The sequence below is a fragment of the Pseudochaenichthys georgianus genome, chromosome 1, assembly GCF_902827115.2.
Source record: "Pseudochaenichthys georgianus chromosome 1, fPseGeo1.2, whole genome shotgun sequence".
NCBI classification, from domain to species: Eukaryota; Metazoa; Chordata; class Actinopteri; order Perciformes; family Channichthyidae; genus Pseudochaenichthys; species Pseudochaenichthys georgianus.
The window spans coordinates 38,106,696-38,125,585 of NC_047503.1; the positions used below are offsets into that span (position 1 = coordinate 38,106,696).

Consider the following 18,890-nt stretch of genomic DNA (forward strand, 5'->3'; position numbering starts at 1 on the left):
ATATTCTTTGACTGAATAGCTATTAGTAAACAGAAGATAATTGCGAATGTGGCGACTTTACCCCATTGAATTGTTGATGGGTCAAGTCTTCAGGTTAGCTCAAATAATTTTGCGCATTATAACAGAGAATAAGATCAATCGACAAAACTATAAAAGCAACGATGTAACAAACCAGTTCTCATCAGATTCTGTGATGATATCTTTTCATGTAAATGTTACCCAAAAACTCCCTAGCTTATACCCGATTTACATAACATTATATTTAGCTTATCAGGATCAACATGTTTATTACAAATTAAAGTTATACATAGTTGGAAACTGTCCGGCAAGAAATACATCGTATTTCCTGTATTTTTTGTATTCAAATGAATTGGAAAAAAATGTGCAGATTCAAAAGGCTGTGGTTAACATATTTCAAAATCAAGTTTTCATTTCACATTCGAACCTTCATGTCATGTAATCTCTCTCTCTCTCTCTCTCTCTCTCTCTCTCTCTCTCTCTCTCTCTCTCTCTCCTTTACTGTTGCTTCTCTGTTTCTTGCCAATGTGAGTATACAGTATGCATAGTTTTACAAGGCCAAGGGAGAAATAACAGTGAGGGGAGGCGTTGGTGGTGTGTGTGTGTGTGTGTGTGTGTGTGTGTGTGTGTGTGTGTGTGTGTGTGTGTGTGTGTGTGTGTGTGTGTGTGTGTGTGTGTGTGTGTGTGTGTGTGTGTGTGTGTGTGTGTGTGTGTGTGTGTGTGTGTGTGTGTGTGTGTGTGTGTGTGTGTGTGTGTGTGTGTGTGTGTGTGTGTGTGTGTGAGGGGGGGGGGGGGGGTTGGTAAAGAAAGAGAAAACAGGTTGTCAGTGTGGTTGAACAGCAAAATAGCATTTTCTCCCTCTGGCTCAGCCTCCACAGATGTTTCATTCAGGCCCCATAGCAGGGCCACTCTAAAAAGTGCTCCAGTCCCGACACAATTCAGCCCCTTTGTGCGCTGAAGGAGAGAAGCTCAGCCCACTGTTTACTGCTCGTCCACCCCCCCATCCCCCTTGTCTAACCCCCCTCCTCATGTTAGCAGGCGGAACAATTGGGGAGGGCCTTGCCCAGAGCCGGGGCGGTGTGGCAGGTCAACAGAATGGGCTGTGAATCCTGTGCCTCTGAATCCTCCGGGTGGGTGGTCCAGCTCTCTCCCCTCGCTGTGTCTCTCTCACACACATAGAAACACACTCCTCTCTCCTCTCCTCTCCTCCTCCTTAAATGATGTTGAGTGAGACCAAATTTGTGATTATGTGCTGTAAGAAAAAGAGTGTAGTTTAAACAATGTATATGAACTTGATTCCTCTATTGAATATGATTTTTTTTGAATCTGTAGACAAATCGAAAATGACAGGAAAATATGTCTTTATGACGCTGTGCTAATAAAAATGTCTTCAGCTTTATGTATCTGGCTCCCAATGCATTTGGCTATACTTAAAGATACAGAAACTACTCCTACTGAACCTTTGTCTTCAATCAATTATATCCGTGGTCTGTATCTTTTGATGAAAATACAAATACATACATTTGTACCAAACAATATTACTTACTCATAGCCTCCCTACTCCTCTCCTCTCAGTGATTAGCTCATCCACAGAGCCCTGGTGCCTGGGCCCTGTGATGTGGTGATAGCTGGCCCACAGAGGGTTTTTCTTCAGGATTAGCAGGACTCCCAGTCCCCTCGTCACTGTGATCCGGTCCCGGACAGACCCGCAGGCCGGTGGGCAGGAGGGGCCTGCGGCGGACCACGTGGAGCCTGCCAGTGACTGGGTGGCAGTTAACACTAATCCTGCTGCTGATTACCACTGGCATGGGGAAATAAACAGTAATAAATGTAGCTACAAGGCTGAGCACACATACACCCTCACAACAACTCCACCCACACAAGACAAGTAATGCTGACACACACCTTTGCTGTAGAAACATGCAAAAAGGTGGCAACATTACAGAAAATAGTACTATTCTTGTTAAAAAAAAAATGGGAAATGGTGAAAAAGTATTCAGATCGTGTATTCTCTTAAACCAACAGTCCAAAACCCAAATATATACATTACAGATAAGGAAAAGCATCAATCTTGATGATCATCCAGTGAACAAAGGGCATTGTTGCTTCATAAATAAGTCATTATGTTAGTCATTATGTTTTTGTTTAAATGTTGATCGCTGCATCACAAACTTCTTCTTACTATCATAACTTACCAACAGACCCCAAAACGTACTACTATGTCTTCTATTGCTTCAATAATATCATCATTGATCTTCATAATAATATAAATAATAATAATTAAATGCAATACATCTGAAATACATGATTCCTATATATTGTAAAGCTTTTATACCTGATTTATTTCATAGTAATAGAGAGGAAACAGATTTAGGAGAGTTAAAGTTACCTTCAGGAAAAAAAAAGATGGCAACTGTCTCCAACCCATCTGGCGTCTTTCCCTTTAGTCACAGCGACATCTAGTGAGCAGATCTGGAAAAGAAAACAGTACTGACAACAATGGAAACATTGCACCAAGTATAATATTATGCAACACCATCAGTTTCTCAAGAAAAAGACATACTGTTGGGTGTTACAGCTTTGTCATGTATTGCTTAAAGGACGTAAATTGATTATTTAATGCTTTAAACACACAATATCTGGTCCTATAGGTTTAACAACAGGCACAAGTATGCCATACTCTTCAATAAAGGACGTAACTTTAGATACAGATTGGATAAAATTCGAATAATTTACATATCTGCAACCTGACTTTGTTCTGCAGTGAGAGGATAGTCTTAGGCAAGATACCGGCAGTAAGTTTCCTCTCACTTTAGCCATTTGAGCAACAAATGCTGTGGTCAGAGACGTTGATCCTCTTTTTTGGTTCCTTTCGATGCATGCAGCGTTGAGGAAGGAAAGCAGCGTATAAAAGCATCACCTCTGGGCTTTATTCATTCATACTGTAAATATAGAAATCTATACCTTTCCCACCTGCTGCTGTCATCAAACAGACTTATAATGCCATCGCTCAGGCTATTCTTCTATATCATGGGTAAGACTCTTTATTTGTTTGCACGTTTAATTAAAATGCACCTGATCACACTGTATTATTTATTGGTTGTATGACTAATAATGTTAAGATCTGTTTTCAAGTACTTGGTTTCGTTCAAAACCCTGTACCTCAAATACAGCATGTTGTCTTAGTCTGGCTACAGGTAATTAATAGTGCATGGCGAGATGCAATTAAATATTTATATATTATTATTATTATATTATATATTTTTTTTAATAAATAATTATGCTAAAAGATAAAGGAGAGATCTCAGAGTGTAGGAGTTAATATCATAAGTCAAGCATGACCACACCTTAAAATACAGTACCTAAATAACTGGTTCCCTTTAAGGCTTACAGTTAACAGAAGTGTGTGTGTTGCAAAGTAAGCCGATGCTTTGCAGGGTAAATGTATAAATCAGCAAGGAAACTAATCTGCAGTAGAGTTTGTTTTGTGTGATCAAATATATTGTATGTATGCAAAAACACAACAACAACAACAACAACACAAAATGTACTGTTAAGGTTGTTTATTATGAACTTGCTTGCAATGTTTTATATGTTTCCCCGGGCGCTGTTCAAAATGGCAGCCCACTGCTCCTAACACCAGGATGGGTCAAGTGCAGAGAAACAATTTCCCCACGGGGATTAATAAAGTATATCCTATCCTATCCTATCCCTATTTAAATTAGTTTTTTTCAGATTCAGATTACTTTGTTCTCTATTGCATTTATACAAGTATATATTTTTATTTAGCAACAGAAAATAAAACAACATTCACGTACAGCACAACATACAGTTGAGACAAAATAAACGAAATAAAAATATAATGTCAGTCAGTTGTAATACAAATGTAATGGTATGGTAATATACCATAAATTATGAGGTGAAGGTGATGGTGGCTGTGTTCAGTTGTTAGTTTTGAAATGACTGTATGCTTTCCTACAGGTTTGGTTGTGGCTTCTGCCACAGCAGAGACATCAACAATCCCAGGGTTGTCCACAAATTCAGCAGACACAACCAATAACTATTCCACTTTTGTAAACCCCCTCAACACCACCAGTACCACCAATATGACCCTAGCAAACACTACCGAAAATAACACCACCACCACCACCTACACCACCGTCACAACCAACGACACCACTATCGCCCCGACCACCAGTAACAGCACCGAGGTCCACGGCACCATGACCTCAACAATGAAAGGTGAGAGTTGTTATCTGAACTCTTAAAACATATCTTCCTTTACTAGCTGCTACATACAGTGATGAACAGATTAATGCATCAATAATTATAATGCTAAAATGTATGTTATTCAGTTGTTTCACTGTTGGTACTAAACGTTTTTTGTTGATGCTCATAGGCTACTATTTTTAAGTAACTAAAAAGTACTAAAGTAAATAATAACTTATTTCTTAACTACAATTTGACAACATAATTTCAGCTGCACATTACTACTACTTTCACTTGAGTAAAATATCTTAGTACTTCTTCCACCTTGCATTTACCAATAAGGTTGTAATCTCAAACATTGTACTCTCACAGCAAGTGAATTCATCATCAGACTTTCTCTAATTTATGATTGTTTGCTTGATTGTTTGCTTCTGTAATTCAGGTGGCGACGAAACAAAAACTCCAACGGCCATGACCACACAAACCATGGTTAAAGAAACTGAAAAAAGTGAGTTGAGATTGCTCATAAATATACAATATTCTATGTTGTGTTCAGGAAAAAGTGGATTTCATCAGTTTGACAGAAACATGTCTCCAAATGCTTTCAGTTTCACCTTTGTTAGGTGCGACAAAACCAGCTTAGAACATACTGATGTTATCACCCAGATCTTGAATCTTGAATCTAGGTGATAACATCACTGGTTTGTTTTAAGCTGGTTTTGTCTCCCCCAAGAGGTCAACAAAATATGTGAATGCTGCTTTAAACCAATTTAATAAGTTATTGATAATGGATTGAATCTCAGAAGCTTTTCCTTCTTAATGTTTTATAACGGAAGGTTTCATGGACAAGCACTGCAGGTTTATAGCCTACTTTATATTCAATGGCAACATTTGATATCAACTTTTTCATATATAAATATTTGTGTATTTCTTACAGAAAATCCCAAGCCAAAAGTCGCAGAAAGTGATAACATTGGTGAGTTACATTTAACTGCACGATAATAAATCACAATGTTCATTTGAGGTAACAATGATACTGTGTGTTTAGTAATTAACCCTTGAAATATGTATTTGTGTGAGAAAATGTCTTCGTATTTATAAACATGACATGTTTCACCTCCTTCAGGCATTATCATCCTAATCGTGATCATCCTTTTTGCTGTTGTATTTGGAGTTGCCTGCTACTGCGCACGGAAAAGACAAAGGGTAAGAAGGGTAGCCGTTTGTGTCAACTACAAACAAAGAATATTTGACATTTTAGGAATTATGCTTATTTGCTTTCTTTCAAATAGTTTACTTATAATATGAATACCACTCTGAGTCTGACAGCAGTTAGATTCTTACAACATCAAGCGAGAATCACCAAGATCACTATCAAACCAAACAAACCATGTGGCGCTAGGTTAGCATAGCTTAGCATAGCTTAGCATAGAGCATTATACAGAGGGAAACAACTAACATAACGCCTACTTATTAAAAACACATTATAGTGTGTTTGTTGAATCCACATAAACACTAGAATAGCCTTTATGTTATTTATTTACTCGTAGTTATTTACTGGACTGCAATTTTAGAGGGGCTGGCATACAGGTTTTCTCACCTTTACACAGAAGCAGGTTGGCTGTTTCCCCTTTGTTCCTGTCTTTACTTAAGCTAAGCTAACCAGCTGCTAGTGAGAGCGTCTAATTAGTGATTCAGACAAGAAAGAGGTATCACTTATCACATTTCTCAAACGTTTGAATAATTTCCTCAATTTTGTGGCAATATAGTGTTTTCATTGTTTTCAATCTCCTCTTTGTACAGCGCCGCTCTGTCGATTTCACTTCCAGACCAGATGACGCTAACATCCCTTTCAGCACGTTTGATGTTGATGCTGAACCTCACAACGGTCAGTCCAACATGCCATGTCCAAGTTTTCAGAATGTATACAAAAATTAGCTTTGTAATCCAAACATATTGAGCTAAGCAGGTTTAGATATCTTGTGAATCCTATAAATATGCACTTTTTAGGTCTGCAAACCTTTGAAAGTACAGAAAGTACTACAAAAGAGCTGCAAGAACCAGAGGCTAAGCCTGAAGTACAGGAGGAGCAGACAGGTAAGAGTAAACCTCTGACTATCAGCGTTTTTTTGGTATTGTTGTATAAAGCAGCCAAGAGAAACAGGACAGGGCTTTTGTGTCAGTCGTGGAAAATGGAGTTGTGAAGTGTTTGTGGGCTAATTTCCTCTTTCATAAGATCAGTTTAACTGAAAAGAAGAAGTACAGTTTGTGAGTTCTCTAATCTAAATTAACACTGAGATCCTAAATTAGATAGCTGTGAGATAGCAGGTACAATGTTTAAATATGAATTGAAAATGTGCAATGATTCAATACAGGCATTGATTTGCCAGCTTAATTAAAAAATATAGACTAAATTAATGTTACATTTGATTTTAATGTCAGAAAATGTTGTTAGTAAATGAATTGATTGTGAGCTTTGTTGATGTGAATTTCATAGAAAGGATATCTTTAATTCTGTACAGGAGTCTGACTCACAAAAGGTTGGAAAACAACTTGTGCAAATTCATTCAGAACAGTTAAGAACTTCCACAGAAACATTTTGAAATGTTTGTGACGGAAAGTGTTTGCACAACGGAAACGCCTCTTCCTTACTTTGAGAGGAGAGTTAAACATGTCCCTTGCAGTACTCTCATCTAGCACATGGTGGAAATGGAAGCCTAGTTAACAAAGGTTGTTCCCAGAGCAAGAACTGCAGCTCAGGCCTCCTCCTACATGTGGTCAAACTGCCGTCGAAATGACCATTTGCTTTATAACCGGTTGCAAGCTATATCATTATATGTAATGAAAATTCTGATTAAAACCATACTTCAGCCTTTGTCCTTTTGTAGCAGGTATTTAAAAAATCCAAACTTTTTGCTAACAGAGCTAACATATTTGTGAATGAAGAGGATTAGTTCCTCTCTAAAGCTAAATATCTTACCTGACATATAGTGACATACAGTGTGATATGGGAATGCTAACCATTGCTTATCCTTGTCTTAGTGTTCCTATTTTCCTCAAAGATGTCTTCCCAGGCTGAATTATAAAGGTAGAAGCTACTGTTCACACCCAGGCTTCTCTCTCTGCTCTGGGCCACAACGTGTTTGAATGGACAGTGCTGCTGGCCTCTTTGAAAAGCAGTTACCTCAAATGGTGTTCTTCCTCTCATTGGAAAAAAACGTCTAAATGTGTAAGCTATCAGAGCAGGTGGACAGCCAGATGTCTAGTCATGCACCAGGGTTTGTTACTGCTGTTTGATTCATCCTTACGGCAAGGAGAAGAATCAGACTTGGCTGAGGACATCTGCTTGTCTAAAAGACTCAAACTCACTTGTTATGTCTCAAGTGTTTAAACTAGTTAAGAGAACACCGAAAAATGAGCTGAACCCTTTCCAAATTGTGGATTACAGAATCTCTGTGACAAGAATTGCCCTGCGCTTACCTTCTGCGACTCCTGCTGGACATTTCCGCGTGCAGTAAGACTGAACATAACAGCCTCAACCTCACACCCTTTACATCATGGAAATTCCTACCGCCTTGTTTCCTCATCTCCTTTAGTACAAATAATAAAACTGTGTACAAAAAGTGTTTTTATATAGTAAATGTGATTGAAGTGTAATGAGCACCTTTTTTTTTTTTTTTTAATCTTAAGTGGAAACTTGTTGAGTGTCTGTGACTTATTTCACTTCTCCAAACCACAGAATGACATCAGCATGAACATGGTGTTACAGGAAAATATTATCACATCTTGTTGCAAACTGATGACTCAAGTAACTTAAAGGAAACAAAAGCAACATATCATAGTGGACTTTTATCCGGATAGAGTTTGCTTTTGCAGTTGTTGGTGATGGCACTAGGTACAAGTCAGGGGATCATCAGGTTATCAGGATATTTGTGTGGTGTAACTCCTTAAAAACTATGTATAGTCACTGCATCCAGCTGTTGTTCTCCAAGTGATAATTAGTGAGCTTTAGAGGCTGTTAAGCATTATTCATTCTAGTTCCTTGAAAGCCATGCTAGCAGTTTCCCCCTGCTCTCAGTCTTTAAAGGGACAATTACCCTCAAAATAAAAAAATACATATTTTACCTTTTACCTATGCACTATTTACTATCTATCCACTAAAGATAATTTGTTCAAGTTTGAGTAGATCAGTGTTGGAGATATCGGCCATATAGATATCCTATAGGAGTAGACTGTCCCTTTAAGGTGAGGGATCTGCCACCTGGCTCCATCTTAGTACATAACATCAGAGCCATTTCAAAAATGTTCTTTAAAACATTTTTTAATGACTTTATACAACAAGTACCAACTACAGATCACATGTGCAGTCCAAGTATACCAAAGGAGGAAGCTAAGCTGACAGTCAGGTCAGGATCCACCTGTGATAAAGCATCTAGTCATCCGCCGTAAACCACACAGGCATGATGATTCTCGGAAGATTGGAATGAGGCCTAAGGAGGCATCTTAGTCATGGCAAAATCATGTCTCGAACAGATGGTCACCTTCCTCTCCCCTTCATCCTCTTCATCTATGCTTTCCCTCCACCTAACTTCGGGTTAGATAATGATGGGGCCGCCCTACTTTCCCACAGCCTCCAACAGCTGCATGGCTGTGGCTCATTAGGACCTGGTCAGTAATCAGCCGCCTCATTACCAACATGGTGGCCCTCTCAAATGCCTTCGTCGAGAGAAATCTCCCCCCTGACAGTCGGAGAGGGCAAAACCACTTCAGGCTATGTGGGCTGGACACACTGTTATTATGTGGGTGCTAAGCACAACATGCAGTGAACCAAATATCAAATGTGCAATGTCACACAAGATAACATCTTGTTGCAACAACTTTACGCAATGAATGTATTGCAACAGTCTAACTTCCTATTGAAAAGCAATGTCGTAAATGTTGTTGTTTTTCAGGGTCTTCCATTATGTCTCAAGCTGGGTGTTATTTTACTAAATCATTTTAACTTATATGTTTCATACTGTAACTGTTTTCAGAGAAAGAAAAAGCAAGTTTGCTTTTTGTTGTCCTTCACAGCTGAAGCTGATAAATCTGTTGATGATCCCGGCGAGACTGCAGCTCTGGTTCCTCCTCCAGACAGCGCTGAGGACAAACCCAAAGAGGAAGCTGTTGAGCAGAGTCCCCCTCCACCTGTGGAGCTGAGTGTGGAGGAGAAAACTGATGACGAGGGCGTCGTCTCCAACGAGACCTCTGTGGAATCGCTGAAGGAGACAAATGAGAACAACAGCAACAGTGCTGACTTCAGTCAGAAGAAAGGTTGGTATTTAAAGTGTGTCATTGTCATTCCTTGGACTAACTGAGACACAAAGATTAGAAACATAGACTTATCTGCAGATTATATCATATGTCTTTATTTAATAAGGATAGAAAGAAGCAGTATCCCATACTGTACTGTTTTGTTACATTTGCTGTAGACCTGCTTGATGGTTAAGAAACAAAGGACCCAAACTCAAGGAGTACACTTGAGAGCTTCGAATTGATATCAGACATTGAATATTTGTTGAAAGTTACGGCCGGAGAATTGACGGAGGCATTTGCTGAGACACCGAGTGACACAGACCCTGCCCAAACCAACTCTGAAGTTCTCTTCCCCTGTCCCTCATCACTCCCAATTCATAATCAAAATGATACTAGAAGATGCTGCAAGTTGCGTCCAAGAAAAGATTGTTTCATGGTCATGTCTAAGACACAGCTGTGGTGGCAGCCCAAGTCTGTGTGATCATACCGGTAGAAACAACTCTCCAAAGGCCGTTTGCCTGAGCATGTTAAGAGAGGACTGACAGGAGAGGTCAAGGCTAAAATAATTCAAATTAAAAAATAGAGGCGAAATAAATACATTCCTCATCAATAAGAACACGTCTTTCACTCGTTCTAGGCCTATTGTGTACAACTTCTGCAATTACTTGGAAATTCACAGTCATGGGCAACGATACAAATGTAGCAATCCGGTGCAAGATCACAAGCACGCATCCAAGAGGAAGCCAGCAAAAATGGAGTACACAAAAATAGCAAGGCGTTTACCCTCTGGCTAGAACCCTAACTCTCGATGAACCTTGGAGAGAGGGACACATTTGAACGATGTGTTTACAAACTGCAACTAACACATCCTACTCACTGCACCCATATTGGAGATAGCACATGCTGCATCTTCTCCTTACTGGCTGTAAAAGGACTTGGTGGTACTATTGATTGACTAACTTTTACTGTGAAATGTGAAGAAACTAATCAGATCACATTGCAAACTTAATACACATTTGTAAACACTCCACTGTTAAACCCTTGCTTCTTTCTAACAGATTTGAAGAGAAACAACATCGTCTGGGACGTTCCTCTCGAGTGTCCGGTGTGAGATATCCACCTCTCTGACCATGTGCCGTTCTTCAGGATATCTGTAAGACTCACTAAGTGGCCAAGCGCTCTGCTGCTGCTGTACTGCTCAACCAGCTCAGGTGTTCACAAGCAAAAGAAAGAACATCATGCCATGCAGGTCTGCAGACCTTATTTACTGTTCAGGAGTACAGCTCCCTTCTTGAATTAAGATATTAAAAATAGAGGAGCTATTGCCAGTGTGTGCATATCTGTAAAACTGTAAATCAAATTGAGTGTGGCGTCCAGTAGTTTATTAATACACGATGAAAGCTGCACCCATAAACTGAGCCTCCCTGCCTGTTCAAAATGTCAGTATTACAACATAAATATATCATTCAGACGTTTTATTGCTTTTATAGTTAATTAGTTTGATTTGATTTGTGTGTGTTACGTACCTTTAGTTCTGTCAGCAATGACATAATCTCAAGGTCCACTTAAAAGCTTATTTCATGTTTTAACTATGTCATGTTCTCCATCTTCATTATGAGGTGGGCCAAGCTCGGCGTTTAGGTGATGACACATGATGACAACTGAGCCAACTCAATCCGACTATGAAGCGGACATTGAGTTTAGTTTTCTTTTATTTAAAAGTAATATGTAACCATTCTGCACTTCAATGTCAGAGATTAGTAGGTATTTTTTCTCTCGTTATGTACTAAAATCCTCCCAAATATTACAACAATTAAAAAACTATTTTCATTCAATCTTTTGGCTCATCTATCGGTTAAATTGTTGTAAATAATTATGAAAGAAGCGGTTGCTCCAAACCTCCTCTGGTTCCTCCTGCTCTCTCTGCCACTGATGGATGAGATTCCTCTCACACGAGTACTAACACGGGTCCTCTCAGTCTTATCATCATGTGCTTCAGGATGTAAGGCTGCATCTGCACCTGCACTGCCTCTCTCTTCCTATCTGCTCAGAAACACTCGAGGCCCGAGGAATTCACACCGCTCTAAACAGCTGATGATAAGCTCACATCTGAGAGGTGTTAGCTGTCACGGATCATCTCCGCTCGCACAAAAACACCAGCTTCAGAAATAAGCATCTCATTTGAATTCTCTCTAAATACCTGTGCACGTAGAGACTCTTCAAGCTATCTAAAAGGATAACTGTGACATCAAATGATAATATTAATTGTTATCATCGATAGATCTGTGATGTGATCATCAGCTGACAAAAATGTCACTAGAATATGTTGAAGTACTCCTTTGATACAGCAGATGTTTTGAGTTGTCATAGTAGGAAAAGCAGAGGTGTTACCGATAACAATAACGATGGCTCTCCTCTATGAAGTGTCTCATTTTGAAGGTGTGACAGTGAGCGAGAATTCACAATACCATGACCCTGAAACAGAAGCATCTGAAGGGAAACCATCATCCCTCTGATATTTGACACCTTACTGTTAAAGAGGCCCTAGTATGCTCTGTGTGGTTAAACCTTTCCTGTAGTGTGTTGTATAGGTTTGAGTGCATGTAAATGGTCTGCAAAGGCTACAATCCCAAAGTTCCCTCCAGAGGGAGTTTCTCTCCCACGCATCCCCCCAGCCCCCCCTACCTGAAACGCCTCCATTGGACTCCTTTGTTTTCTTCTGTAACATAGTGACATCATTACATAACACTAGCACTTATATTGCCTCGCGCTCCAACACATTGTACATGATAGGTTAACGGGCGTGAAATCTCTAAGCGTTTGACCAATCACCACAGAGCAGAAAAGAGGTGCTGCAGAAAGGCAGTGTGAGAAAAATAAAGACTTTTGAACATTAAAGCATGTAAACATGTCACAGTTGAGGCACAAAATACGAATATGAACCTGAAAATGCGCATAATGTCTTCTTTAACATGAAAAGAGCTAAATATAGTAAGGCAACAACATTACTATGATGTAAAAAACATCATTTTTTGCCTTAAATTATCTACTAGGGGTGTAACGGTACACGTACCGAAATTATTCGGTACGGGCCCTTCGGTTCGGTACACGTGTGTACCGAAGTGTACCGAACGAATATAACGTTAAACGTAAAAAATTGAGAACGTGAACAACTTTTTGGAAGTAATCTCAGGTGCTGCGTCGCAGCATTCAGAGTAATTTGCTCACATTGGGTTCAACGTGTCATAGAGCGAGCAGGTCATTTCATTGGACGAGAGGCATACCTTGTCTGCTTCTCAGGTCAATTAAATGAAATCCTTGCTTCCCTCACTTGCGTCGTTTCCCTGCGTTTAGTCCCTCCCACCAGGGAAGCATGGAGGGACGCAAGGAAACCACGAGAAGCAGGGAAATGAGTTTTAAGAGCAATGGGACGTCCTTTCCTCCGGAGCGTCACGTGAAGCGACGTCCGTTTGTGATGACGCTGCACAGCTGTGACAATACTCCTTTACTTTCCCCAAAACACGTTCTTAATATTAGTAGAGACACATGCAATTATATATTTTGGATGAACTCAAATTTAAAGTTATTCGAAAGCAGAAGTTTTTCTTTAACCTTTGTCTCAGGTATGTGGTGCTCTCTAATAAGAGTATTAGTCTGCCTTCAAAATAACAGTAAACACATATTGTAAAACAATAAGTTACACAATTTGAAAGAGACATACAGTAAGAGGAAAGGAAAAAGTGAACACTCCTTCCCACCTGGTCTGGGAAGTGATGAGAAAGCTGGACACTGAAGTTGAAAGGCTACTCACCATTCTGCAGTCGTGGATAATGGATATTAGCTGACAGGTCATAAACTAAACCAGCATAATTAGACCTGAGACTGCACTGTGTTATTTTCCAGTCAGAGCCCAGCTTTCATGTTTGATGGCTAATGTTGGAGGAAACAGTCTGTCGGCCCGGGATGAGTATTTCACAGCAAAGAGGAGACAGGTAAAAGAGAGTGACAAAGGTAGATTTAACTGTGAGAGACAAAAAAGGTGAGTAGTTAGCTTGAAGCAACTTGTTTTATTTGCAGCAGCTCTTCTTGGAAAGGGGCTTCTGGTTCAGAGACAGGTCATGGAGCTGAGGAGGGTCCCAGACCTGAAGATTATATTCTTGTTACCCATCAGGCATTAGGACCATAAAATAGACATTATTCTCTTCCATCCCTGGGCGAGATACTTAACCCATAATTGCTCCAGATGACATGGCCAACGGTGTGTGAGTGTTTGTGAATGTTAGTTTTCTGCCTCTGTATGAATGGGTGAATGCTGATTTAAGTTGTGGATTGTAAATAAGTATATTTACTTAAGTACTATACTAAAGTACAATGTTGAGGTACTTCAGTAACACACAAATAATCATGAATTATAATCAATATTGATATAAAAGAGGTTATTTTTGAAAATGGCCATTTTGCATTACCAATCAGAAACAGAAACTTTGTTGTTTATTTTTTTTATTTTTTTTGTGTCAACCTACTTTATTGCCAAGTAGGTTGACACATACGAGGAATTTGCCATGGTGTATTTGGTGCATACATAAACACAGTCAAAGAAGATAAATTGTAAGAAAAGTACCATAAAATAAAACAAGAATAGGAGCTCTTCCCTGGTGAAAGAGATCGACGTTCTGTATAGCCCGCGTCACACTGTCCCGAAATTGACACCCGATGGACACACGATAAAGGAAATGTTCAAATTCGGCTCTGATCGTAACAACATCGGGCCATTCGTGAGGGCATCTTAAGCCATCGATGACCGCCGGTGGAGTTTTTCAGGCTCCGGCAGCAACTTCGTGAGCGGCAACTTCGTAAGGCACTCGTGAGGGCATCTTGTCAAATCGTGTCATCTTCGTGTTATCATCGGTGCCATCGGTGCATTCGCCCTCACTCTAATCGGGGCGAATGCTCAATGGCACCGATGATAACAAGATGCCCTCACGATGGCCTCACGATGGCCTTACGAAGGGCAAAATTGACACACGAATTCAACACGAAAATGAACCTTCGCAAAGTCCTTCAGCAATTTTTTGGCATGCCAAAGATTTTGCCACCGCTCACGAAGTTGCTGCCGGAGCCTGAGAAACTCCACCGGCGGTCATACGAAGGCTTAAGATGCCCTCACGAATGGCCCGATGTTGCTACGATCACAGCCGAATTTGAACATTTCCTTTATCGTGTGTCCATCCGGTTGTTTTATTGCACAACAAAATCATGTAAACATATTATGTAAATAACCCAATTTGTGTTCTGTGAAACCGAAAAGGATATAATATTATTTTGAAGGCGAGTTGACAGGAAGTTGTTGTTGCTATGGAAACAACATTACGGAGAGAACTTAATATCTTCTACATATAAAGACGGATAAAGTAAAAAACAAAGTCTGAAAATATCAGTAGAGTATCATAGGACTTTAACATAGTTGTTTTTGTTACTTGCGTTGCAGTTGTATGTCTTAAATGTAATGTAAAAAAAGACAAATTCAAGGTGTGAAGGAGGACCTGGCTGGAAAAAAAATAAAGAAGGCTTTCAATGCTCGGTGAGATGTACAGTGTCTAAATTGTTTAAAGTTAAACGTAATTAAACTCCATGACATTTATGAGAGGGACTGCTCGAAAGTAGGATATTTGGGATATCCGTCGTAGCCAGGGTTTACGATCAGTTTTTGGGTGATTTGTACTGAGGAACAAGTATCACCGACGGGTGAAAAATAGTGTTTTGGTAACACGGGGTGTTCACGTAACACTTAAAGACTTTGTTATGGAACGCAAAGCAGAGTAGGGGGCTAGTACACCCTCCTGAGGGTCCGATTGTGGATGTCATGCGAGCAAAACATGGTGAAAACAATCAGTCTAAATTAACAATCGGGACGGAAATATTCGGATTTCCAAAGGGAGGTTCTGTGAATAAATTAAAAATCTATTCTACTATTCATATCTTAGACTGCACTGAAACTTTTATCTTTTAATGTTTATTTTATTAGCTTTTCTTTTTAATGACTTTTTAAATGCCATTTTCTTAATGTCTTTCATTTTTTGTTTTTCTTTTAATGTTTCTTTTATTATCTTTTACTGTTTTTAAATGCCTTTGTCTGAATGTCTTTCATTTTTGTAAAGCACCTTGAATTGCCTGGTGCTGAAAAGTGCTATATAAATAAACTTGCCTTGCCTTGCCTTGCCTTGCCTTGCCTTGCCTTGCCTTGCCTTGCCTTGCCTTGCCTTGCCTTGCCTTGCCTTGCCTTGCCTTGCCTTGCCTTGCCTTGCCTTGCCTTGCCTTGCCTTGCCTTGCCTTGCCTAAATGTTGCCTTTGTGTGTAGTTCGGGGCCATCGTCGTGCAAAATTCACAATTCCATATTCGTGTCCATCGGGTGTCAATTTCGGGACAGTGTGACGCGGGATTATAAACACACTAAATAACACATTAAAGAGTGCACCAAAACACCAGCAGCAATCGTTGTTGGTACTTTAAGTATTTTTTGAATGTTTTGAACTTCCTCCTCATTTTCTTAAATTAGCAGCCGACTTTATAGCTGAGCCGCTTACTTATCTTTTTAATTTAACTCTTTCCAACAATGAGATTCCTAACATATGGAAATCTGCATATGTTCTTCCTTTACTGAAAGGAGGGGATCCCTCATCTGTTAATAATTATAGGCCAATTTCAAAATTATGTGTTGTAGCGAAGGTCCTCGAAAAGCTTCTCAGTGAACAACTTAAATTATACTTGGACACAAATGATATTTTGTCAGAACACCAATCCGGTTTTAGAAAACAACACAGCACAACAACTGCTGCTATTAAAGTGGTGAACAACATAATTGAGGCATTGGACTGTAACAAGTATTGTGCAGCTCTATTTATTGATTTGTCAAAGGCATTTGACACAGTTGATCATATCATCCTGACGGAAAGACTTCACAGTATCGGCTTATCTAGGCATACTGTAGGTTGGTTTGTAAATTATTTATCAGCGAGAACCCAATGCGTCCAATTTTCTGGGTCCTTTTCTTCCTTCCTCCCGATAGCAAAGGGTGTGCCACAAGATTCCATATTAGGACCCATTCTTTTTACCATATATGTAAATAATCTATGTAATAATTTAGCAAATGCTTCTTACCATTTTTATGCAGATGACACTGTTATTTATTGTTCCTCCGCTTCTATAGAGCAAAGTCTAGATTTCCTCCAGTCTGCCTTTGATGTCATACAAACCCATTTATATCAACTAAAGTTGGTATTAAATGCTGAAAAATCCAAAGTAATGATATTTTCGAATGGCAAAAAGTTACCATCTATTCTACCCAATATTTGTACTGCACAAGGGACTGACATTGAGAGGGTCACTACTTACAAATATCTGGGATTTCTTATTGAACAGAACTTGTCTTTCAAGTTACACACGGAAAATGTTGTTTCAAAGCTAAAAATAAAATTAGGTTTCTTTTACAGGAATAAATCCTGTTTCTCTTTTCAGACAAGGAAACATCTGATATCTGCAACGTTTTTACCTGTATTAGATTATGGTGACCTGCTATACATGAATGCCTCTGACCAATGCCTAAAGAACTTGGATACTGTGTACCATTGTGCGTTACGATTTATCACTGGATGTGGATATCGAGTACACCATTGCACTTTATATGCTGCTGCTAATTGGCCATCTTTGTCTGCTCGCAGACCTTCCCATTGGTTGGGTTTTATTTATAAATCTCTGCTTGGGTTGGTTCCCTCCTACATTTGCATATATGTGTCAAAGAGAAAGTCCATATGGCCTGCGCTCCCAAGATTTTATTCAGATGCTGGTTCCTACAGTGAGAACAACACTGGGAAAAACAGCTTTTAGATTTGCTGCCCCCACAGCTTGGAACAATGTACAGAAGGAGCTGAAACTCTCAGATTTAGTCACTATGGGGGAATTCAGGTCCATCTTAAAGGACAGAGAACACGACACCATTGGTCGTATATCCTGAAATCGTTTAAATGTTGCCAGTTTTTGAATGATTTTAATAGTTTGTTTTACTTCGCATATTGACTGGCTAATGTGCCATTTTATTTGTGTTTTACAGCTGTATTTGTCTGCCTTTCATGTCTGTGTTTTATATGTTGTAACTTTGTACATGCTGCCCTTCTTGGCCAGGTCACTCTTGGAAAAGAGATTTTAATCTCAATGAGTTTTTTTACCTGGTTAAATAAAGGATATACATATTATACTTTTGTACTTGCGAAAGATTTTGAATGCAGGACTTTCACTTGTAGCAAAGTATTTCTAAACTGTGGTATTTTACTTCAGTAAAATATCTGAGTACTTCTTCCACCACTGTTTAAAAGTGTAAAATGCATTTACCTTAAACAAATATTTATGATTTAAACATCTCATTTGACTCTTCAGATGTTTCTCTCCCGCTTTCCAGTCATAGCAGAAGTAGTAATTTCCTTGTACGACATTGCAGGTGTAAACCCAGATTAATGGGTGTGCACGATGACAATGGTGCATGTGGTGAAGGCAGGATCGGTATCTCGGTAATAACAGTGAAGAGGAGCTTCCTGCTGGTGAGGTTTGATGTGGTTCAGACCTGGGCAACTTTACAGGAGGGAGGGCACTGTCGGAAAACGCAGACTGAAGAAAACAGCTGGTGGAGGCTGGCTCTGCCCCTTCCTGTCAGGACTTCCTACCACAAAACATCAAGTTTTGGTCCAGAAATGGAAAACTTTGAAAAGTCGTAAAGGTAGCTATTAGTCATGGATCATTAGAGGGCTTTGTCTGGGGTATGTGCAGTACATGCAGTTTTGAGGCTGTGTGTCATCACTTTTTTCCTGTGAAGATGTTTCTTTTTAACTTAAACTATTTAAAGTATGCTTTATTATAGATGGAGAAATGTTTCTGTTGTATTGGGTATACAAAATGGATTCAAAATGTTACAATTCATAAGTGTGAAATATATATATTTCTTACAAACAAGGTAAATGACTCCCAAAGTAATGTAGACATGTATGTGCTTGAAGCTGAAAGTGTAGAGGGGCTATTTGATGGCACTTCGTGTTACTTTATTCAGTGTTTATAGCACCTGGAAAGCATAATGTCAAGCCCTCAATGCTTTCAAGTTGACACAACAATAAGTCAGTGTCATTCAGCATTAAGATAAGAGGATTAGTCACAGAACAGTGAAAAATGTTTCCTTAAGCAGTGTTCGCGAGTAAATACGACGTTAAAGACAAAGATAATTTGATAATCACTAGTTTCATAAATAAACTTCACATGTAGTGTTTGATTGTATTCTCCTCAGTGTTTTGGGATATACAGTCATACTCTCACACACACTGTCATCC

At 39.3% G+C, this 18,890-nt stretch overlaps 1 protein-coding gene and 1 long non-coding RNA gene across 4 annotated transcripts in view; both read left to right on the top strand.

Moving 5' to 3' along the window:
• The window catches only part of LOC117448919 (uncharacterized), a 48,365-nt gene extending 47,662 nt beyond the window's left edge, over positions 1–703 (top strand). Inside the window, exon 3 of the long non-coding RNA XR_004552422.2 lies at positions 1–703. This exon is cut by the window's left edge and continues 468 nt beyond it. This is a non-coding gene — a long non-coding RNA (uncharacterized lncRNA).
• Positions 704–2,842: 2,139 nt separating this feature from the next.
• On the top strand, positions 2,843–11,357 carry LOC117448929 (integumentary mucin A.1). Of its 3 annotated transcripts, none has more exons than XM_034086226.2 (9): positions 2,844–3,052; positions 4,000–4,260; positions 4,670–4,735; positions 5,165–5,203; positions 5,354–5,433; positions 6,031–6,115; positions 6,238–6,324; positions 9,301–9,540; positions 10,581–11,357. In XM_034086226.2, exons 1-9 carry the CDS (start codon positions 3,019–3,021, stop codon positions 10,631–10,633), a joined length of 945 nt encoding a protein of 314 aa, XP_033942117.1. In that variant the 5' UTR covers positions 2,844–3,018; the 3' UTR covers positions 10,634–11,357. The 3 variants fall into 3 exon arrangements, with proteins under 3 accessions (XP_033942123.1, XP_033942117.1, XP_033942128.1); XM_034086237.2 differs by having other exon boundaries at positions 4,115–4,260; XM_034086232.2 differs by lacking the exon at positions 6,238–6,324 and having other exon boundaries at positions 2,843–3,052.
• The last annotated feature ends 7,533 nt before the right edge of the window (positions 11,358–18,890 follow it).